The sequence below is a fragment of the Tachypleus tridentatus genome, chromosome 7 (assembly GCF_004210375.1).
Source record: "Tachypleus tridentatus isolate NWPU-2018 chromosome 7, ASM421037v1, whole genome shotgun sequence".
NCBI lineage: Eukaryota > Metazoa > Arthropoda > Merostomata > Xiphosura > Limulidae > Tachypleus > Tachypleus tridentatus.
Genome location: NC_134831.1, coordinates 194,144,067 through 194,168,563, shown reverse-complemented (window position 1 = coordinate 194,168,563; position 24,497 = coordinate 194,144,067). Strand labels below are relative to the sequence as shown.

Here is a 24,497-nt window from a genome sequence, read left to right as displayed (position 1 = left end):
GGAAAGTACAAAGGTCAATTTGGAATCTGCAACTTAGCTGATTTCTCCGAGCCTGTACTGCATGACAAAAAAAAAATTGTTTATACAACACAAAGGTTTTAACACACTCTTATATTCTGGCATAAAATAACTGGTATACAAAAAAAGATACTGAAAAACAAATAACTGAGAGGTTTCTTGAAATACACTTTACTACATATAAATTTTAGTTGTTGTTTTGATCAGACCTAATCTGGTGGGAAACATCAAAATTAAAACTAGGAAGATAGGATGTTTATCACATTGTTTCTTTCAAACATTCATGCGCCATTACACAAGAGCTCAATGTCCCAATTATCTCCAAGTTTTAACTAATGGACTAAAGAAATGACAGCTTTTGACACAGGGTCAATGGCCATCTCCCAAAATACTCTTGTAGGACTGAATAGTGGAAACTAGCTATCACTTTTATTACGTGCCATGGCCACTGAGCATGGAACAACCTTATACAAACAATACGTAGGCAATGGATCCACACTCCAGCATATCAACCACTAGGCTATACATGGCCTTGTTTATCCCACAGAACAGAAAAAAATAACAATAATAATTACAGGAAATAATATCATAGCAGATTAATTGCTGTTAAGTATACATGTAATGCTAATATATATTATTTGTCATTAAACAATTAATGGATTTACTGGTAAGAGGGTGTTTGTATTTTCTTATAACAAAGTCACATCAGGCTATCTGCTGAGTACACCAAGGGGAACTGAACCTGTGATTTTGGTGGTGTAAATCCATACTTACCTCTGTACTAGCAAGGGACAGGTAAGCGGGTGTCACAGGCCATGACCAAATTTGGTATAGAGGAAAAGATGAGTCTTATGGCAAAACTGCATAGACATTTTTGGTTATCAAATTTCAATTTTTATATAGCAGACATTTAGCCTCTTAAGAACGTTATTAAACATCTTAAACATTTTGAGAGAGATACAGCTTAAGTATCAAATTAACATACAAAAAGGTAATAAGTATATAACTTTGCCTTCACTTGAAACACACCATACAAAATGCAAAATGATTTGCAGTTAATTAAGCAACCTAAAAGAAAAGCTTTTGTTATGCAGAATATTTAGTAATACTCTCTGTGAATTATTGGGTACGTCATTTCTAATAAGCTTGAAATATTAAACACTGAAGTTCTTTTCATTTACTTTGCTGTAATTAGGCTTCTTTTATAACAGAACTCCCACAGAAAGAAATAATTTAAAATACAAGGAGTTATATAAATTTCACATTTATTGAATGCTAGAGAACCAACTATTATTAAAATAATCACCAAGCAACTAGAAATACAAGATGCTGGATGTTGTAACATTTTGTTTTTTATCTCAATGTCTAAAACATCAGGGATGGAAAAAAAAAGACTCACTGAGAAATATAGTTGGTCAAGAGTTCTTGTATTTCAAGACTATTGGTCATTTTGGCAACACGAAGGGCATTCATATTCTCATGGTTAACAGCTGCAAAATTACATCCATAATGTAGCAATATCCGGCCTGCCTGATAGCAGTTATAACGACAAGCCTAAAATAAAATAATTTTACATTGAATGAACTGCTTTCTACCCAAGAAATGTTTTGAATAAACTCAAATCTGAGCCATGACTTAGGTATTCAAATACCATTCTCTGACATAAGTATCTAAAATGATGATAATTATCCAAATGCATAAATGTACCTACCTAAAAGATATCACTGAATAAAATAAAAATTAAAGGAAGATTAACATGTTTAAAGTTAAATTTATTTGGGCTAAATCTAACATATAAAAAAGGAAATAATATTAAAAACCTGATAACACAAAATGAACAGCAGCAAAAGATGTTATGCTTTATTTACACTTTAAATTAATCTAATTTTAGCCCAAAGTTGTACCATTGAGAGATGTTACTGATCAAAGTTTAGTCACATCATAAACTATTCAAATGATCTAGAGTGGATAACAGGAAAATCATGTTAGATTAACAAGCATTTTTCTGACGATGTTGTGCTATTTCTTATACAATTGATTTTAAAAACTTTTAATATAATTATGAAAAAACTGATAAGAAACAAGTAAATATTAAAACTTTACAACAATGGAATACTTTTTGACTGGGTAATAAAAACTATTATAAATGTACGATGGGTGACAAAATCTTTTCGAAATGTTGTACAATTATATTAAGAAAAGAGATAAGTGTTTTATTTAATAAAATACTAATGTCATATTTTGTAACATGTTTATTTTCATAATTAATATCAACTTCTAATCAGAATGAGCTACCTACTGAGAACAAAATTTTACACCAACCTATTTATATATTTCAGTGAAATAATACTCTAATAAGGATAAATTATAACTATACCAAAACATATCATGCAAGTACAATTTACCTATCAAAGTGTTATTATGGAATTTTTGGGAAACAAAAGAAGACAAATGCAAGTCAAATTTGAATGTGTTTAATTTACTGTGGTTATTATTTCATCAGCTTATTTTCCGAGAGAGATGGTAAAAACATCAAATTTCAGCCTAAAATGTACAAAAAGTAACCAGTTCATAGTCTGCTACTTTAAAATAAAACTATTACATTTTAAAAACTAGTTTGTGAAAAATGCATCACAATTATAATCTATTCTTATCAAAAAGAAAGCAAAATATAAATGTTACAGTATGCACAATATACAAACTGAAGGAACATAAATGAAAAAAATTAAAATATTTCTTGCATAGACATTTTGCTTTTTTTTAATGAACAAAATGTAGAACAATCAATCAATCTCAAATAACTAAAATAAAATTTATGTTGAAAGTTATATACTTCTTCATAACTAAAGACATGAAACTGATTTGTTTGAGTTTATCAAAGTTAAAGAGTGAAAGATACAAACAGGAACTAAGTATTCAATTTAAAGGAATATTCACTATTAATTCCACATAAGATTTGAATGTTTATTTTAAAACTACAGAAATGACTATTTTTCTTACCAACATTAAAGCCGTCTGTCCCCAGTTGTCTCTGATGTTTTTCTTTGCTCCTAGCTCTAATAATGTGGCTGCTGTGCAGGCATGGTCCTTTGAAACAAGTTAAGATAATAATTTTACATATTACATATTTTATCTATTTATTAAAAAATGTACTGAGAATTTAGATATTTATGAAACAAAAGTTCAAAAGTTGAAGAAGATTCCAAATTAAATATCTATTTACCACACCAATATCACTATGTACCAGGACTTCTAGCAGAAAATATGAGCTTAAAAAAGGTGTGGGTGGAAGGGGAAGAAGTAGAATCGTATTTTTTCAAAACTTGTTTGTTTGAAGTTAAGCACAAGGCTATAAAAGACATACCAGTGTACCAAAGTGGGGGAGTGGCTGTGTTTTTTTCAAATAGCAACAGGAAAGTAGAATGAAAAAGAAAGTAGTGAATTTATACTCAATACTAAAGATATTTAGTACTTAACTTTGAAGTGCATTGTTACAAAAACTGATTCTTTTCTTCAGCTACTGATACCTGAACTATTAAAGCAGTTTCAAGGTAATTCACTTTTTTTTTAAAAAAAAAGATGAGAACTTTGAAAAGCTGGTCATTTGTGTGACAAGAAATATTAAGTTCAACAATGTGTTATCAGTTATGTTTAAAAGTTTTATGGGATATCATGACCTTTTCAAAGCTTTCACATCTATCTTTCTTAGAAACTGTTAACACAATCAGTGAATTACTTTACTCCCATTAGTTTAAGCTCCACCTAGAGAGAGTCAAATCCACATTATATGTAATATAACATTAGTATCAGGAAAGAAATTCACTAACCTGCTTTTGTAGATCACATGAGTAATGAAACCTTCTCATTACTTTTTTGCTTTGACATAGTTAGTACTTTTGTTTCTTCTATTCTACCTAGTCTTGTTATTACTTTGAACTTTCTAGAACTTTCCTATGTGCTGTACAGTGATAAGTGAAAGCTAAGTTTTGCACTGCTAGCTTAATAAATAGATTTTGTACTAACCTAAAACTCCTAAGCTAGCCAAATTTCACCAGACATATTATTGGGATTATGGCCAATAATACTGTTAACAGCAAGGGTATCCAAGTGCTGAAACTGTGCATTCTAATCTTCAGAAATAAGAATGTAAGAACAGTATATATAAATAGATAAAACTCATTACCAGGCTAAGTTTTTGCTTTGCAATAAATTCCTTGGATTTCTATACCTTTACCTAAAAGCAATTTAACATTAAGAAACCCTTAAAATAAATACATCATACTGCTTGCCTAGTGTTTAAAAGTGACAGTTTCATATCTACTTAAGCATTACTAACACATATGAAGTACATTTTCATACTAAGAAATAGTATAAAGACAACCTGAATGTCTTGACTGAGATAGTGACATGTAATTTACTGAGAGCATCCCATCTTTAATTTATAGGTCACAGATCACAACATACACATAGAAGACCATTAAAATTATAATCTGAACTATCTATGTATAAGTTATTATCTTACTTCAGACATCATCGAAAGTAGGAAGAATGAATTATTAATAACACTACAAAACAGAATCAGATACTGGGACATTAGTAAATTTCTGATAGAGTTCCAACTTAGTGTCTGTAGCAAAGTTAAAAGTATTTATAACCTAAAGACTGTATAACAGATGTGTAACCAAATGATTCTACTTACTTTTATACAGGCAAACATCAAAGGTGTTAGTCCATTCTTTGACTGAGCATTGATGTTTGCACCACTGGTAGCTAACACTTCAGTAATACTAGTATAGCCTCGAGCTGCTGCTGTCATAACGAGAGTCATCCCATTCACTTCTGGCAGTTCAAGATCATACTTCCTGCTTCCATTCAGGGCTCTTTTCACTGTGTTATAATCCCCAGCCTTCACAGCTTCACGCAACTCATCTAAATTGGGTTATTTTTCAGACACTATTACTATTTGTAACTAATAATGCTTACTGTACACTACTTACCTATATATGTAACACATTTATGACTTGCATAAATGTGTGGAAATTCCCTGTCATTTCAAATAAAAAATAAGTTAATTAAGATTGAAGTGCAGCCATATATATGCGTGCTGACATGCAAGTAACAAATCTTCCACTTTAACACCAGCAATAAGGGGACATTTTCTAATTACCTTCAAGTGGATGGATCATTCCCCAGTTAATTAAATCTCCAGTACAAAGGGTTCATTTTTTCCCCATTAAAAAAAATTAGTTAATAAGAATTTAGAATGATATTTTCCAGCTAAATATAAGTTTGGAAAAATCATCCATTTTTTCTCAAATACTTTTGAAAGATAAGTAATTTTTATTCTGCCCTTCAAAATTGTGGATAATTATTTTTTTTACTAAATGAAATGAAGGCAAATTCTTTTTGTACTGAAAAATTCTTAGTAGAAAGAGCAGTCATATTTATTACAATACAAGGATGTTCACATAATTCACTCATTAAAAAAAATATTTTTTGTTCATTTGAGTTTTCATCAAATATGCATTTTGAGAAATAATTTTCTGATACAAATTAAAAAAGATGGATTATTTTCCATTAATATGTAATTAAATAGGTAAAAAAATAGCACTTGAATTAAAATTTTCAAAGGAAAGGTAAACCTTGTTCACTAGAAAGACAGAAACACTTCCTGCTATCTATCATATATATTATGTGTTTAACCATTTCCTTCATGTTTTTTTGTTGTCACAAGAACAAAAACCAAGTGTGTGAAAATTTAAAAGGTTAATTATACAGTTATTTGGATGTGGAATCCACAGTAAATTTGGCCTGGTGTACTGTAACTCTATAAACTCAGGAACAGTGTCCTGGGTGCTCTATCTTTGTCCAAAACTGATTTTAAGTATGTTTTTTACTCCATTTTAATGGATTTTCAGAAATGTTTGGAAATAACTCTACATACTTAATCTTTTTTCAGATTTTACTCTATGAAAAATTGAAATTCAGTTTTTGCTAACCCTTTCTAGATAGTTTGTGGTCCTAAAAAGGGTCACTAACTGTTTCTTAGAAGGTTTCTACTGTAAGAGCAGCTTGCAATTTAAATTTCTTCAGAGTTCAGGAGAAATATACTTTTTACATTTGTGGAAAATACTTTTTCTAATCTATAATGTTATGTATCTTGAAAAACTCTAAGGTGTGCAGGTTTATACAAGGTCAAAACATGAAAACCCATAAATATGTGCAAGAGCAAGGATTGTATTTTATTTAGAAACAGAATTGAAAAGATATCACAAAATAAACACTTTTCTTTGCATATTATATTATAGAAAAGGGTATATTAACTTTCAGTTGTAACTTACTTTGAGAAATATCCAGAGGAGGATAGATCAGCAGACTTGTCTGTTTCATGCAAATAAATTAAATATGCAAATTTAAAAAAAAAGAGCTATGACTTCTATATAAAAGTTTATAATAACTTTTCTTTTATTTATTACTACCTTAAAATGCTTCAGTTGTTCATTCATGTGGAACTACTTATACATGAAACATTAAGAGTTAGGAAGTTTTACATTTCAGAGTTTAAAAGCATGTACACTTGCAATAACAATAAAATTAGTTACACAGATGCACCAAAATTTATAACCTTTCATTTTTATCTCTACATGCGTTGGTTAAGAAAGATTGTTTTTTGTTGTTTTTTTATTTTGCACAAAGCTACATGAGGGCTATCTGCATGGTTAAGAAAAAAAGACAGTTTATTGTTTTACACTTCTAAATAACAAGTTATAGATTTAATAAGGTTATTGTTCTAACTGTTGAAAACAATTTGCTATGTAAGAATTATCACTGTAAGTGACAGATGCAATCTGTGGTATTAGAAAGACACTCTACAACTTTGAATTTTAAGTTAAGTCTTCACAGATTTATTCTATGGATAACAAACCTTTTTTGCCCATTCATCTGTAGAATAATCATCCAAGTGAATCAAAAGCTGAGATTTTTCCTTTACATCAGTACTATCTGAATGTGTAAAAAATATAAAACAATGGTAAACAGGATTAACAGAACCATCCAATACATACATACAACACAGATGCACAAACAGGAATATTATCATTTTTAAACTAAACAACATGATATATGTCAAGTGAAAATATTGATAAAACAAAGACAAATACACAAGCAAGTCCACAAAACTTTAGAGTAAGTATGTGTTTGCACATACAAACATGCACTGTATGAAGCAGAAGTGTACATACATCACTATAAAATGCAGCTTGCTTTTGGTACTTTAAATCATGACAAATATTAAAAAATACCTTTACATATCAGTATCTATTTTAAAATATTTAACCCTTTCTGCATCATTGTTGAATTCCAAAAATTGACAATAATATATTTGCATATGACAACCTACAGTATAATAGTCGTTCTTTTTACACATCTGCAAATATTTCAAAAAGAAGGCTCTCACCATTAAAAAATGGAGCTTTAATACTCATAGCAAGCATGGCACAGATAGCCCAACAAAGTATACCTGTCTCAAGAGGAATTGCTAGTTTACACATGTCGGCAGCTATTTAAGGAAACTTGTTACATGTACATTCTAAAGTGTAAGTAATGAAAGTATATTTTATAATAAATTTTATCAATCCAATTCTGAAAAACAGGCATCAATGATCCTTAAGTAATACTTCTAACTCATACACAACCATACTCTGAAGAATCTTTAGCCACACTTTTACAAAATGAAGTGAAACAAATTCTAGTCCTACACTCTCCTATGAAAAATGAATGACTGTGGAATATATGCCCTACCATTATCTGTAGAAATAAGCTAAGACTTGTAAAGCCAAACAGTATTGAAAAGGTTAAGGTATACTATTTTATGGATGGTTAGAGCAGAACTTTAGTTAGAAGATGTGGGAACAGTAATGGCATTGCTTTGCCTAAATCAATGATTTCATGATACACTAGTGTATCTTGGCAAGTTGCAGGAGAAGTGGTGGGGATAATACGTTTTGCCAAACCAAAAATAATTAAGAATTTAAAATACATGCGTATACTGCATATGGCACCATGGGTGTCATACAAATTAAAGTGCTGTTTCGGTCTTGTCAGTAAGACCAAGTTTGGAATCTTTTAGCCTAACATTTCTATGATATATTTCAATTAAAAGTTATCTTTATTTGTTTACAGAGCACTGTTAAAAAAAATTAAACACTTGTCAATTCGTATTTCATGTTATTAAGATTTAACGACTTTAAATAATTCCAAATATGAATTACAAAATGTGTGTGCATATGTGTATGAAGTAATTAAGCAATAATAATTATACAAGCTTTCTAATTGGAGGTTTTGTAAATCAAAGTTATTCTTGGCCACACAAAATATTTTCTTTGTCATGGAGAGTAGAATATACAATCACCTAAGCCTAATTAATTAATTATTCCATGATAATGGCAAATTTTTTTTTTAACTAGTTGGAAATTAGTGTAAGTACTGAACATGTTTCATGTTTGTTTACATTTTGTTTGTAAAACATTTACAAAGTATCTGAAAACTGCTTATAAATTACAACTACGAGTGAAAATTTTAAAAAAAGTACAGATAGAACTGTAGTGTAACCAATAACTTATCAACTTTGTGTGAGGGTGGTGTAGGGATTGTGTATTAATTTCCATGTTTGCCTAGTAGCTTGAAAAACAAGTCTTTTCCTAAGTGAAACAGATTATATTAGGTTGAGGAATAATTCGTGAGTGTTTTTAAATAATTTCATTCAAGCATTACATGCAAGACTATACAATACTTCAATGCATGAACACATTACACCCAAAACATTTATTATGATACTTTATTTAATGTAATATCTAGGTATATAGTATGCATTGTTTTAAACGAAATTGCAAGAAATTAAATGCGAAAAGCAGATGGTGTCGAAAATGCTCGATTTTGTCCACTTGACATTCCATTTAATTAGCTGAAAATGAAAGTAAAAATTAAAGACATATGAAAATCAAACACACCATCTATTAGAGCAAAAAATTATCTACCAAATGACATGAAATATTTTGCGAAAGCGTTTCATTTATGAATATATTTTTTAACTTGAAAAAACGCTCACAAATTATTCCTCAACCCAATAAATATTCCAATAAAATTAACAAAAGAAGTCGAAACTGGTTACCCAATTTTCCACCAAGTGGAGAGGTCTGAACAAGGGATGCCTTCTGAAGGGCTCGGCTAACATTCTTCTTATTTTCTGCATCCTTTAAAAAGTTGGAAAAGTTATCAATTTTGAAAGAAAGAGAAGATAGGTTGAATATAAAAGTGAGATTTTGTGATTCATAATAAGCCGAGACACTTTATTACACAAGGAACCTACATATTTTACTTTCTTCAGACAGGTTGATCAAACTTAGTTATCTTGTAAAATGAGCGACAAACTTTTTCTCCAAAAAAAAACAAAAAACAACACATACGAGCTAGTATTAATCAGAAACATTGTCAATTGTATAACACTCAAATCCTGTGAAAATTAAAAAAAGGTAAAAAAAATGAACAAAGTCGTGATTCTGAAGAGAATAATGGCAAAATAAGAAGCGTTGATCTACAATGAAGTCAGAAAAAAAAATCCACAAGTTTATATGTTATTCTATCAAACAACATTTACTACCTATGGTACTTTCAACTGTACAACCCCAAATCAAAATTGCATGAAACCTATGCATTTACACTGAACAGCTGAAAATGATTTTGTTCAGCTTCAAATTGTTAAAGGGTCTAGATCAGGGGTGTGCAACAGGCGGCCCGCGGGCCACAACCCGGCCCGCCAAGCCATTTAGTGTGGCCCTAGTTGTTGTAATCTAACCATGTGGCCTGATCTGTAATCCAACGCAAATGGAATATTTTTAAAAGCATCGATCCTACGGGATTCCCAGGCTTCGACTCGACAAACTTCTAAAATTATCTTTGCTAGAGAGGAGCAGGCCGAATTCGATTGGTCGGCCTCCTTAGGGCATGAATAGGTGACGTGCACTAGCACTATTGTCTACGACTCAACGTCATGTCCTGAACCTCGCCTTCGCCCGCTGGCGACAATTTTCCCTAACCTCTGCTGTCCGTCATTCATTATTGGTGAAAATTTTATTACCTTTACAGTTACTACAAGAGATTGAAGGTAAATTGATTATTATTTAGCATATTGTTGTGACTTTACTGAATTTATTAAAATTTTGCTTTCAGATGCATCTGATTCTATGTACAGTGTGACCTCGTTATTCGCGGGGTTACGTTCTTTACCCTCCCGCGAATAGCGAAAAAAACCGCGAATATTGGATGCAGTTTTAAAACGATATGTATGCGATTATATACTATATGAAATGCTTCCCAAACACTAATGATACTTATACTCATTGATGCAGTAATAATGTAGCAATATTGCATACTGTTATGTATTTCACTAAATTGTACCGTCGTTACGGGCTGTGCTTTGCCGTTTGCGTTGTTGGGGAAGCTGAGGCAGTCAGCCAATAGCAGTCCAATCTTGTTTGGTGAAGACGACAATTGATAAAAACGGCTTGATTGAGTAAATACAACAGATATCTCCTCGAAAAGCCCTTTCAGTCTCTGTGACCTACAAAACGCAGTTCGCGATAACCCGCGAATGGCGAACCGCTGAATAGGCGAGGTCACACTGTATTTTGCTATTCTCAATTAATTTAAGTACCGAAGGCTATGATCGGGATGCCAATTTAGAAACATGTGTTTCTGTCCATAAGAGGTTCCATGTGTAAATAAATTCTATGTTTTTTCTACTTTGCTATTTTCGTGAGAATAATTTTTGTTTTGATTTCAGGGCTAGTAAAATGTCAGCAGTTAAGAAACGAAAAATTGATGATGAGGGAAGGTTATTCAACAGTGAATGGTGCACAAAATATCTTGTTGTCCCACATAATCAAGGTGTTGTCTGCCTCGTCTGTCAAACTACAATTGCAGTCATGAAAGAGTACAATATTAAGCGACATTACGCAACTAAGCACTCCTCCCAGTTTGATGAAATTGTTGGTCAGGCACGAAAGGACAAAATTGAACATTTAAAACATCCATTGAAAAGCAACAAGGTGTTTTACCACTTTCAAGAAAAATTCAGAACTGGTGACAAAACTGAGTTTTAAGCTTTGTGAATGTATGGCAGAAAAGGGAAAGCCTTTCAGTGATGGAGAATTTATTAAAATTGTTTAACAATATTCACAGAATATGCATGTCCAGAGAAAAAATATTTGGTGGAGCAAACTAGCCTTTCCCGCTTTACTGTCTCATGAGGACAAAAGATCTTTCAGAGGACATCAAAGAAACTTTGAAAGAGAGATTGAATTCGTGTGAAGCTTTCAGTCTGGCTTTGGATGAAAGCACTGATATCAATGACACATCCCAACTTGTCATTTTCATCAGAGCTGTTACTGCAGGCTTTGATGTTTTCGAAGAGTTTTTAGATATGGCAAGCTTTTCCTCCACAACCACAGGACAGGATATTTGTGAACAAGTGCTTAAGGTTGTAGAAAAGTTTGAACTGAATCCTTATAAATTATGTGGTGTTACAACAGATGGTGCTCCTTCCATGACAGGTAGGACAAATGGATTCACCAAGAAATTTCTAACTGCAATTGGAGCACAAGACGAAGTTGTAAGCCATTGCATTATTCACCAAGAGAGCTTGTGCACCAAAGTTCTGGATTTTGCAGAAGTCATGAAAAATGTCGCCCAATGCGTAAATTATATTCGAACACGAGGATTAAATCATCGACAATTTAAAACTTTTTAGATGAGCTGGACAGTGAGTATTCAGATGTTTTGTACTTCTCTGCTGTAAGTTGGCTTAGTAGAGCTGCTACTTTGAAGAGATTCTGGAATCTGAGAGGAGATTAAGTTCTTCATGGAGAGCAAACGTCAGAATGTGGACTTCTTGAGCAATGAGAACTGGCTGAATGACTTAGCATTCCTCACAGACATTACACAGCATCTGTCTGATTTAAACTTAAAACTACAAGGGAAAAGTCAACTTGTGAATAAGTTGTTTGAGCATATTTGTGCTTTTGAAAAGAAATTGGAACTTTTCCAGGTTCAGTTGAGAAGAGCCATATTGACCCATTTTACATGTCTTGCAACCAGGAAACTGGAATTTCCTAATCTGGATTGCACCAAATATGGAACCAGTGTACAAAAGCTGCGTGATGAGTTTGCAAACAGATTTCCAGATTTCAGACAAACTGAAATTAGATTGAAATTGTTCGCTCAACCTTTTGATTTGGCAGTGGAAGACAGTCCTGATGATTGCCAAATGGAACTCATTGAACTGCAGGCTGACATGGACACTAAAAGGAAATTCTCTGAAAACAGTTTGCTAAACTTTTACAAACTCTGTGTACGTGAAAAGTTTCCCAATTTGTCCCGTCATGCACAAAGAATTGCCTCCCTTTTTTGGTAGCACCTACTGCTGTGAGCAATTTTTCTCCAAAATGAAGCTCATCAAAACCAAATGTAGAAGTCAGCTGACTGATGAACATTTGACCAGTCAGTTAACAAGCTCTGCAAGGACTCTAAATTTCAAGTGTCGCACTAAAATGATCACTCATGCAAAAATATAAAATATTATTGCTTGCATTTTGAGATTTTTTTTAATTTATTGTGCATGTATACAAATAAGCTTGTTTTTTAAGTGGCCCCGCTTGATTGATGAAGTTGGTTATATGGCCCACCGACGAAAAATGTTGCACACCCCCTGGTCTAGATAATCATCATCCCAAGATTTTGATTTCTGGACTGAAAATGCTGGTTTTGGTGGCATAAATAGTACAGAAAACAGATATCCTAGATACAATGGGAACCTATAGCCATGGTAACAACTACATAATATTGTTAACCTATAGGTATGATAACACTACTGAAAGTCTGTTTAAATTACATGGTTATAATGGTAAAAACTGTGTTAAGCTAATAATAATTATGTTTCTAACCACCACTACTTTTTTTTCTCTTTAAGACATTATTGAAATAAACTAAATTCTGATTAAGCAAAAAGATAATGTTATAATACCTCAGCTAATGAATCTTACACTGTATTAGGAGCTTAAACACTATGATTATAGCCTGCTTTTTAAAATGTTTCCCAGTTACATAACAGATTTTAATGACATAATGGGCAAAGATAAGAATTACTTATTTTTGAGAGACTATTTATATAGAGTATTCAAAATGAAATTTGGTGGAATTCAGAGCAACTGTCTGTTGAAGAAATGCAAATAAAAACTGAGAACATCAAAAACACTCTGATCTGATCCAAAGACAATTGAAAAAGTCATCCTCTATATTTGCGTTTCTACAAAAGGCAGCTGCCATCCATTCAACCAAATTTCGTCAAGAATCATATAATTATTGGAACAATCCAAAAATGGTCATGTCTAAAAATGAATGTTTTTGGACTAATTAAAATTAAAAACATTCATAAAGTCTCTCAAACAAAAATTAATTCGCTATATTAATACTCATGAAATCAGTGCTTATGTAAATATTACTAGCCCCTGATGTCATAGCCTTAACTATAAAAAAAAATACAAATCTGTTATTTGGCTACATTTTCTTAAAATCATTTAACTACTTGCAGTTCAGTAGCATTGGTGTGTGTGGGGAGAGGACAGCTTTGTAATACAGTCAACATAGAAGAGTTTGTTGGCCATCAAAGCTGTACCATATATTTACCTTGTTAGAAAAACAAAACTGTTTTAGCTGAAGATGACTTCAGCACTGTCAAAATTTATGTTCCCTAGTCTCATCATTCTCACATTAGATATGAAAAAAAAGATCATAATCAACACTATCAATTCCCTTGACAATCTTAAACACCTCAATCAGATCCCACCACTTTTATTTTATTTAAGAAAAAATTTCAGAGATCTTAACTTTTCCTCATATAACCTTTCCATCCCTGATATCATCCTTTAGTTCTCCTCTGAACCCAGTCCACCAATACATCTTACTTAAAACAAGGAGTTTATGAATGAGCAGGTTATTACACATTAAGCTTAACCAGTGATGACCTATACAATGAAACAATCTCTTTTAGACTAGTATTCAGTTAGTTTACTACATAATTCATCACTGACCAACTACAATATTAAGCTGTTCAGAAAAAGGCCAAAAAAAAAAGGGCTTTGGAGGCTGAATGTGGCCTATAGTCTTATTTCAGGGACTAACATAATTAACCACAGATGGTTTCAGATGAAAATTTAAAAAAAATATAAAATACCTAAAAACACCAAAGTTTAAGAACTGGCCTAACTGAATGAAAAATCAAAAAGTACGACAGAAGAAAACTTGATGATGAATGAAACCTGATGAAAATATAATTTATGTATGTATGTATGTGTTTTCTTATAGAAAAGCCACATCGGGCTATTTGCTGAATCCACCTAGGGAAATCAAACCCCTGATTTTGGCATTGTAAATTCGTAGACTAACCTCTGTACCAGCAGAGGACTGAAAATATAATCCATAACATACAACCTATTAATGCATGGAAAAGATAAGCACATGCAATTTACCAGAAATAACTAACCTCCAACTTCTGCACAGCACTGGTTGCATCTTTAACTGTTATGTCAGTTGTACTGTGATTTTGACCCACTCCATTTATGGACTTTGTTCCTACAGATGGTTGAGAGACTGAAACATGTGATAAAATGCTTTTCTGACTGGGAGAATGAACATTATTACTTGCTCCTCCTTTTATCTTATTCTTCATGTTAGAAGGTTCAGGAGATTCTATACTTCCATTATCACACATCTTGACGTTTTTCTGAAGTGAGCTCTTAGATGGAAAAGAAACAGAAGGTACCAACTCACTATCCTGAACCTTATCCAGAAGTTTTTTAACTTTGTTCTCCATTGAGGTGGTGACAGAATAAACTGAACAAGAAGCATTATTAGCATTCAACTGGTCTCGGACCTGACGAGAAACTGGTTTATTCTCTGGAGTAAGAGGCAGGCTCTGTTCGTAACTGTTTGTTATCTTACTAACTTCGTAATATCCACTAAGCCCTTGTTTCAATGAGATTTTGGTACTACCCTCTTTGGCTTGATAAATTCCCTCTATACTTGTGGAATTCTTTGTTGCCTGGCAAATTTTCTTTGACAATATTATCTTACGAGCAAGATTACTACCATCCTGTTCCTGAGCAGCAGAAACATGGTTACACTCATATTCTTCATATCTTCCACTTTGTTTGGACAACTTGTCACTGTCTTTCAATTCAAAGTTCTTAGACTTAACTCTGTCTTGATCAAAACTATGTTTCTTTGAGGTATCAGTATTTTTTTTCTTTGCTGACCCTTGTGACAAACCAGTCTCAACAAACCTTTTTACTGGTTTTGGTCTTGCCTTCACTCTGCTGTAGAGATCGGATTCGAAAACATTTATTTTCCCTTCTTCCAAGTCTTTCCAAAAAGAATCTTTCAATCCATGACCAGATTTCATTTCAGAAGGCTGTGGTTCACTTTCATTGGTTTCAATCTGAAAAGAAAACTAGAAGAATCATCTAACATTCTAGGGTTTAATACAAAACTACAAAAGCTTATTAAACTAAAGGTTTCAGAGGATAATTTGGTTTTGCAAAAGCTCTGTCACAAAGCTGTAATATCCAAGTCATACCTTTCCATAAACCATGTAGTATATAAAGACAAAGGCTTTTCAAACATTTTCTCAATGCTCCAATCTCAAAGAAATCTACAGATGTTACAGCTAACACATAATTTGTAGATGTATGGAAGAGCACGGCTTACTCATTTAGTCTTTCTGGTACTTGAGATGCATGACAATTGAACGGATATTCTGTGGAAACAGCTTGTGACACTTTTACAGATAGAGATCTTTCCTGATTATGTTACATATTATTGCCTATATCACGTGGATGACTTTTGCTACCATGGTCAAAGATTCTCACATTACAAGATGCCAATGTTAGCTTACCACAACTAGGGTATGACTCACTACAAGTCTCTTTCTAGATGAACTTGGCCCAAAGTAATCAATATTTTTGGTTTGCAATACTAGGGATAAACCTCCCTTGAAAATTTTAAATCCCAATTTGAAGCCATCTTTATGATCCAACAGTATGAATATTTTGTATCCAAAGTGGCACTTAGATGTTCTTCCTAAATTTATAAGTTTTTGATGGCATCATGCTACCTATAAAATATCAAACAATGCAAAAATAAATTTACAGCTGCTATGGTTGTAATTAGAACTAGGTTATTAGTGGAAGTTGTTTGCTAATTCTCAAATGAAATGGCTTAAAAAAACTAATGCTAAAATTAAATGTACTTCCACAGGATCCTTGAAAATGTTCAACTTCAAAAATCAGGAGTAATAAATATTTTTATTTCTTGCTTTTGAATTTTGTATGTCATGTTTTACTGTAGCCTACAGTGTGTATAATTCTTCTTAAGAGTCATGGCATGTTCATGTTTTATCACCGTCATGACAGTACATGTTACAACATTAAAAGTATCATATGCGACATCATTTTAGCATGTATTAATTGACTGACAAACAACACTACTGTAAAGTGGTGCAAGTGGTTAACACAGATGACCCCTTTGGGCCTACAGTATGTATACTTTTTCTTGAGATCCATGGAGTGTTCATGTTTTACTGTTGTTATGACAACAGATGTTAAAACATTAAGTGTATCTTATGAGATCTCATTTTAGTATCTACTGACTTACTAACAAACAATACACCACTATATACTGGTGTAAGTGGTTAAAACAGGTGACGCCTTTGGCCTCTTTTGGTGAAACTGCAGGTTTTGATACCAAAGGTGGGCATAAAATAAACAGTCCACTATATTGCATGATTCAATAAACATAATAGAAATATTTATTATTTGTGTAGCTGGAATAATACAAAATAATAGAAAATCCTTATTTCAATAATTTAATTATTCTTGTGACACTAACAGATTAAGAAAAAAAAATTTAATTAATCAAAAATAATAATGAAAAATCACAATTACAATATTTCAAGTACTATATAATTACAATAATCAAAAACATTTATGAAAATAAACACTAATTTCAATTAATTGATAATTTTTGTGACATTAATCAATTAATTAATTTAATTAACAAGCTCTAGTTGCTATGTTACTTGCTGATTTGTGAATTTAGAATCACTCTATTGTAATGTACTCAACTTTATGCACTCAGGCCCGATCAAAGTTCATGTCATGACCTTGAAAAAGAGCTACATTCAAAATCTAGTGGAACAACTTTATGATCAATGTCAATAAACTTAGCTTCAAAATGTAGTTTATAATTCAAAATTCTGTATTCTGAAACTTTTAATTTCAAATCTAGTAAGCTTTGTTGCTGTTTCTATAGTTTCTCATCCTGCAATTTTCCATCATCAGTACATGAAGTGGAATTTCAAGAGGAAGACTGCTATTTAAAACATTTAATTTTTTTTTTTTTTAACAACATAAATTATTGTGTGTCAACAAACTTGATTCCTCCAGAAAAATTTTACTTTAATAGATGTTTTGGCCAAACAGTTATAAACATAAATTTACTGTTACCAGCTTATTTCCAAAAAATGTTCCATTCTATTCAGACATTTTGAAAATAAGCAACTGACAATAAGGAAAGAATTTTATGAAAACAGTTAGGCAGTTGTCCAACATTACCTGAGAAATCTTTTCTAAAACATTTTTGACAAAGTAAAAAACAGCATAAAAATAATATCAGTTTATTTCTTTCTACTCCTTTAGAGAGTTTATTACATTTTGTACAACTTAAGCCATTTTTTGCTTTATTTTTAGACTGAACGCACTTTAAAACTGTATTATACCTATATGATAAATTTGGTAACCTAAACTTTAAACAATGTATTATATATGTGTGTGCTTGTGTGTATATAAACTTAAGACATTCATACAATTATACATAAAGCAGTTTAAAAAGTGATATTCTTAAAGCACAGACCTTATAACTTTCTTTCTTTTCTACTTTTCTTTTGGCTGTAGAAACTTTAGCTTTTCGTTTTGAAGCTTTCCTCTGAATTTTCTCAGCATAGTCTTCAATCATATCTTCACATGTGAGTAGATTTTCTCTAGGTTCCCAAGTGTCGTGATGTGCCGAATACCCTTTCCAACGTACCCTATACAGCCATTTTCCCTACAAACAAAAACTAATCATAAACATGATTCCATTTCATACTGCCAATTTTCACATATAATTCTGTAGGAAATATTTTGCATAGTTATTGGAACATTTCATTTGTCTCACTTTGTACAGTGTTATTTCTTTACAGTTTAAAGTTTTAAAAACATTCTTACAAAATATACAGAATGCACTACAGATGTAAACCTGGTTGGTTGGTTCAGTGTTTTATGGCACAAAGCAACTAGGCTATCTGTCCCAAACATCTGGTACAAAGTTAAAATTAAATTCATAAAAAGGAATCAAGGTAAAACAAAACAAAGTTTAATTTTTGAATTAAAAATATAAACAGCATTAAATCCAATTTTTACATATAGTCTACAGCAGTGAGAGAGAAAACTACAGTAATAAAAGTTGTAAGTGACTTTCTGTAGCATAACTAATTATTATAACTCACCAGGATGACAAACAGGTTAGGTTCAAACATCAGTATTATACACCTGAAGTTTGCCTTTCCAGTCCTGGTTTTGAGTTATTTGGCATTATGGCCATTATCTAATTTCAAGTTGAACTACTTGTAATTTAATTCTTAAAAAGGAATTGCATTAAAAAAAGGTCTAATTTATAAATTAAAAAATTAAATAGTATTAAAAAGATTAATGGCATTAAACTAAAAACATTTGTAAGGTGGAGTGTCACCATTGCCAATGACACTGTCTAACATTATGGATAAAACTTGTAATATAACATCATTGAGGGTCATAATGGCAGAAATACAGTAAAATGTGGCTTACTGTCACCCAAGTGTTACACAGACAGCACATTGGTGCATCAGTCCCAGATAAAAGAAAGCAACAAGTTAAACTGTCACCAATGCATAGTCTAGTTAGGACAACTTCCTCTTTCCAATCCTAACAGAAGCAAGATTGCCAAAGTCCAACAGAGAGTTTTATTTAGAAAAGCTTGTTTTCACATTGCTCACTCCAAGTTGTCTGCAAACTGGCACAGAGCCAAGCCATCAATACAGGACCATAGTCCATGTATGGAACAGATATAGCAGTGATAGTGTAAGAGCAGACAGATTTAGCTGCGGTGTCAGTGAGCTCGTTCCCTCGAATACCAACATGGCTTGGTATCTAGAAAAACCAGATAGAAGTAGATGTTAAAAAGAAATGGGCCAGTCAGTTTTGAATATTAGCAAGAACAGGGTGAGAAATAATGTAACTAAGAGAAATAAAATACAATTCAGCAGTTAATAGGGAAAATGTAGAGTAGATTCTTTGCCCAACCACCAAACCATGGCAGAGCCCACACAGTCACCCGATTTCAAACCATTCGTATAAATTGGAATGGAGGGATTTTTATGAAAGATGTTCAGCAAATAACAAACAGTACTTCCAATCGGGAGTATCTGCTTTTCTAAGATGACTGAAAGAAAGGTCTCATTTTGGGATTGTAATAAGCCGTGGTGGGATGGGCTGACCAGTGGATACAGCAATATTATCCAAACACAGATCCAATTCATCTAACTGCACCTAGATATGAAGGCCAAAAGGAACAATGGCACATTATCTGTTCTGAAAAAGCATGGTCCATCAAGGAAGGAAAACACAACCCCAGGTGGGATCCTGAGGTAAGGATTGAAGTTTCAAAGCATACAGTAAAAACAGTTGCAAATGGCAAAGGTGTAGAGGAGCATCATAAGACTGTGTATAAGCTCTGAACTGAAAAAGTGCAGAAAGCCCCAGTGTAGAGCCAAAGTCCTCGATGATGAATGGGGTCCAGCATTTTTAAGGCTGAGGTCCTGGCAGAGCCATAGACCAGTGATCCATAGTCTTGTTTTGATCAAATAAGAGCATGATATATCTTTAGTCAAGAACATCGATTTGCTCCCCAAGTGGTGGAAGAGAGGAGACAGAGGATGTTCAGTTTTCTTGTACATTTGACTCATAGCTGCTTGATGTTTGGTGAAAAGTACAGCTTACAGTCAAAGATAAGCCCCAAGAACTTTGTCTCAGGGACCACAGGTAGCACACCTTCACCGATATGGAGTTCAGGATCAGAGCGAATACCCCATTGGCAGCAAAAGTCCATGCAAATGATTTTAGAGAGAGAGAGAAGTTAAAACTGTTTGCTGTGGTCCACTTCAGTAAATGATTGAGGCTAGTCTTTAGCTGCCATTTGATATACCTCATGTTCAATGACTGACATGAAATGTGAAAGTTGTTGATGTAGAGCCCATTTGTAACAGTAAGAGGGAGTTGTTAAGTGATGGCATTAATCTTTATACCAAAAATTCTGACACTCAAAACACAGCTCTGAGGGACTCCTAATTCCTGTAGAAAAGAACGGGAAAGTGTGAGCCCACACAAACTTGGAAGCGCCTGTCCATTAAACAATTTGTAATAAAAATAGGCAAATGACCACATAATGCACATAAATGAAGGTCTTTCAAAATGCCACACCTCCATATAGATTGACAATTCAAGTCGAATCAGGTGGACCATGGTGGAGTGCTGTTGTAGGAACCCATGCTGGGTGGGCAAGAGGAGGTTGTTTGATTTGAGGAACCAAACAAGACGAGAATTAATTATCCTCTTGAAACAGAAACAGCTCATCAAAGCAATTGGATGGTAGTTTGAAGGAATCTTGGGATCCTACCCAGGCTTGGAGAAAGGTAGGACAATAGCCTGGCACCAGGCATCAGAAAAATCATTTTCCTGCCAGATCCAGTTAAAAACAATCAGAAGAATAGCAAGAGAAGCAGGATACAGATGGTGGAGCATTTTGTAGTGTACATCATCAGGATCATCCAATGAAGGGCCATTTTGAGTTCCACTGGTGTAAAGGGGCAATTATAGTCATATAGACAATCATCTCGAAAGAGTAGATAGCTCTGCCCAAACTCTTATAAGAAGGTGGAGTATGAATCAGAAGTGCTAGATACCCAGCAAAAGCTTTCACTGAGAGTATTGGTGATGCTCCGAATATCAGCTACTTCCTGGCCATCAGAGAGCAAGACAGAGAAAGGGGCAAAATTATATTGCTCACTGACCTTCCAAATCTTGTCTCATATAACTTTGAAACTGGTTTTGAGCTTTATCCAGGATTTCTTCTGGCTTTGACATCTTACCCACCAAGCACGTGTATGGGCCTGCTGGAAAGCGATGCAGTTAGACAGTGTAGGATACCAACGAAAAGTAGCTTTTTGAGCCTTGTGTGGCAGGCAAAATTCTACCATAAACAAGGATATCATGGAAAACATGTCAAGGTTTTGGGAATGCACTAAGCAGTTGCCTGTATAATACAGTCAGTCACTGCTACCATGCAATGTCTATTGATGGCTTACAGATGATAGTAGGATCAAGTTTTGTGAGAGCAGTGAAAGAGGGCCAGTTGACTTGTAAGGGACCGAGATGGGTATTGAAACTGATTCATCAACTTTTTTAACCATGGAGGCCAAAAGGCTTTTCATTTGTTTTGAGAACAATTCTTTTAGTACTTAGTTGATCCTAGCCCAACTGTACCACCCCAAGGAATTCAATGCCCAAGTGGTGTATTAGGGTTGGACCCCTCAACCACCAGGATTCTCTCCTCCCCTTCATGGGTAACCATGCATGGCAAACATGTGGATGGATGTTTAGATCCCAGAGAAGGTTAACTGAAAGAACAGAACCTTCCCTGGAAGGTCCCCTCACCACATATAGGAATCCACAGGCTTATGACAGATTAGCCATTATTGTTAAAGAAGCTATCAATTTTACAAAAAGAATTCACTGACAGTAGATATTTGATGATTTGAAAAAGAAAAACAAAACAGTACCAGTTCTGTAACTTTTAATAATCATATATAGAGATGAATATCACATATATGCATATATCTCATGAGCAAACATTTATGCAACAGCCCCAAGACTCAAAATATGGTAGTCCAAGCCATAAGGCTAGTAAGATTTGTACACTATTGAATTTAAAGGACTATATTTTGCTCCATATTTTTGGGTGAATAATCAATGATTTTAGTGGAGCAAATAGCCTTCTGTCACATAATGCTTGTTTTAGTTATTAACTTTATCTGCTATTCCTTAGGTGGGTGTGACATTAGTCATGTGATGTTGCTTGGTTGTGCACTCGCCATCTTGACAAAGGAGCAAAAAATTACAAAGCAAGTACATTTATGGCCTAAATACTTCAAATGAAGCAAGTAGTCTTCTTGTGGCAAAATGCATAATGAACTTCACTTAGATCCACGAAAACTGATAACAAGCAATGATATTCTACTTGCACACGATGTATACATACATAATATCAACTGTCAAACAATGGTCCAAATTTAGCTTTTTTTTTTCTCCAAAGCAACTTTTGTATGGTATTAAAACAATAACTCTCTATAAGAATATGATTTCTGCTTTGAAATCTGGCTCATAACATCTTTGTGTTGTTCTTTATCTCACAATATAAATTGTAGAAAACTTTCTCAGATGTTCTGCATTTTAATTAATATTTACATAATAATCAATTATGTAATACGTCTTGAAATATGAAGATTGTAACCATGTTGACAATCTATAAAGTAGAACTCATCCTCAAGCTATCCTCCGTATTTCAACAACGGACTAAGAAGGTGTGATAAGGAAAACCAATGTCTTATTATAAAATATAGCAACTAGTAAAAAAAAGCAAAACAAAATTAACAGAACAGAAAAGAATGGTTGATATCACTTCAGCTGCAACATTAAGTCAATCTCTTATTCAAGAATTGTACAAACTAGGATAAACATCACTCATTATATACAAAACCTTCGCCCACATGTAAGTGCATAACACAGCCTCCAAAAGTATTATATCAATGCTTTCTCACCAAATTCACCTCAAATTTGCTCCGATTGGTAAAGAACATTGTAGGTTCATATAAAGCTTTTTCAACAGTTCTATTATACATTAACATGATTTAGAGCAAAAGATATTCGACTTATTATTGGTGCAACTGAATACACAACAACTCTTCGCCATATTTACAGGTTTGGAACAACAAACAATTGTTACAGACACAAATAACCTTTACAAATATATGTCTAGAACAGCAGGTGTGTACAGAATCCACAGGATTTACACTTCGTTGTGCTATTTGTGTGCCTTTTTGCTTTGATTTCTATGCATACATTACATTGGAGGAGGTCAAAATTCTCAATCTCTAACCTCAGGATTGTGTTGATTACAGCTTATACTCATAAAAACATGTTTGAACAAAATTATTTTATTCCAAACAAATGGAAAATAAAACTTGGAATTGAATTAAATTAAATAAGCACATTATTATTTTGTAACGCAGTAAAAATAACAATAAATTGTAACTTTAATTTCAAAGTTATTAATTTTTACCATCACTATCGAGATCATTCACTTATTTGATTCCGAGTTTTAATCAAAAACCTCTAACCCTACTATCGATGGTACTTTAAATGTTAATCACTTCTGTGGCACGTTTACTCATTACTCAAACACCAGTATAAGCTATTCTTAAGTTAGTATGTAATAATACGTGTATTATATACACTACAATTTTAAAACTTTGAAATACTGTTGTTCTAAAATAGACTAGAGACAATGTAGTTTCCTGAAATTTAACTTTAACTTAAAGCGAAAATGTTTATTTTGATTAAAACAACTTAATATGCAGCACCTTAGGTTCACTTACATTCACTTTCTTTCTACCAACAATAGCTTCAACTTCAAATACATTTTCATCTTCAAATATCTGCTGCAAACCAATATGTTCCATTACCCCACTAAATTATTTTTCACTCGCAAAAATATTTTATCCTTCCATCAATTAGCTGAAGATACAGATAGCCCTCTAAATCTGTTTACCTACACTTGAGGAAAAGGGGGGACCATTCGTAAATTATATTTCAGACATATAATTTTATAAAAATACATTATTTTCATTGTTTTTTCTTTATTCTAAAATAAATGTCTTAACCATTATAAATAAAAGTGACGCTTCACCTGTTTAATTTAGCTCACACTTTAACAGTTGTTGTTCCTGCGCTTTGAAAATGCAAATAACGTTTCAACTGTAACTATATTCGTGGTATCCCAAGCTTCCTGTTGAGCTCTTGTACATTGCAAAAGAACTTTTCGGCACTGGAAATATTAGATACAGTCTGGTTACATCTGTGTTATATTTGCTACTATATATTTATTTTAATAAAGATGTTCTTTTCAGCTATATATATATATATATATATATATATATATATATATATATATAAATGCAT

The 24,497-nt window shown here is 32.9% G+C and overlaps 1 protein-coding gene across 1 annotated transcript in view; it reads right to left on the bottom strand.

Annotated features, from left to right (window-relative positions):
- LOC143257613 (uncharacterized) overlaps positions 1 to 24,071 on the bottom strand; it is a 42,976-nt gene extending 18,905 nt beyond the window's left edge. Inside the window, exons 1-9 of the mRNA XM_076516601.1 lie at positions 23,915 to 24,071; positions 18,040 to 18,231; positions 14,615 to 15,568; positions 9,188 to 9,269; positions 6,944 to 7,020; positions 6,360 to 6,399; positions 4,718 to 4,947; positions 3,019 to 3,105; positions 1,418 to 1,572 (exon numbers count right to left, since the gene is read on the bottom strand). Of these exons, the coding sequence (XP_076372716.1) occupies positions 1,418 to 1,572; positions 3,019 to 3,105; positions 4,718 to 4,947; positions 6,360 to 6,399; positions 6,944 to 7,020; positions 9,188 to 9,269; positions 14,615 to 15,568; positions 18,040 to 18,231; positions 23,915 to 23,998 (1,901 nt within the window). The 5' untranslated portion in view covers positions 23,999 to 24,071. The remainder of the gene's footprint in view (positions 1 to 1,417; positions 1,573 to 3,018; positions 3,106 to 4,717; positions 4,948 to 6,359; positions 6,400 to 6,943; positions 7,021 to 9,187; positions 9,270 to 14,614; positions 15,569 to 18,039; positions 18,232 to 23,914) is intronic.
- Positions 24,072 to 24,497: the final 426 nt, after the last annotated feature.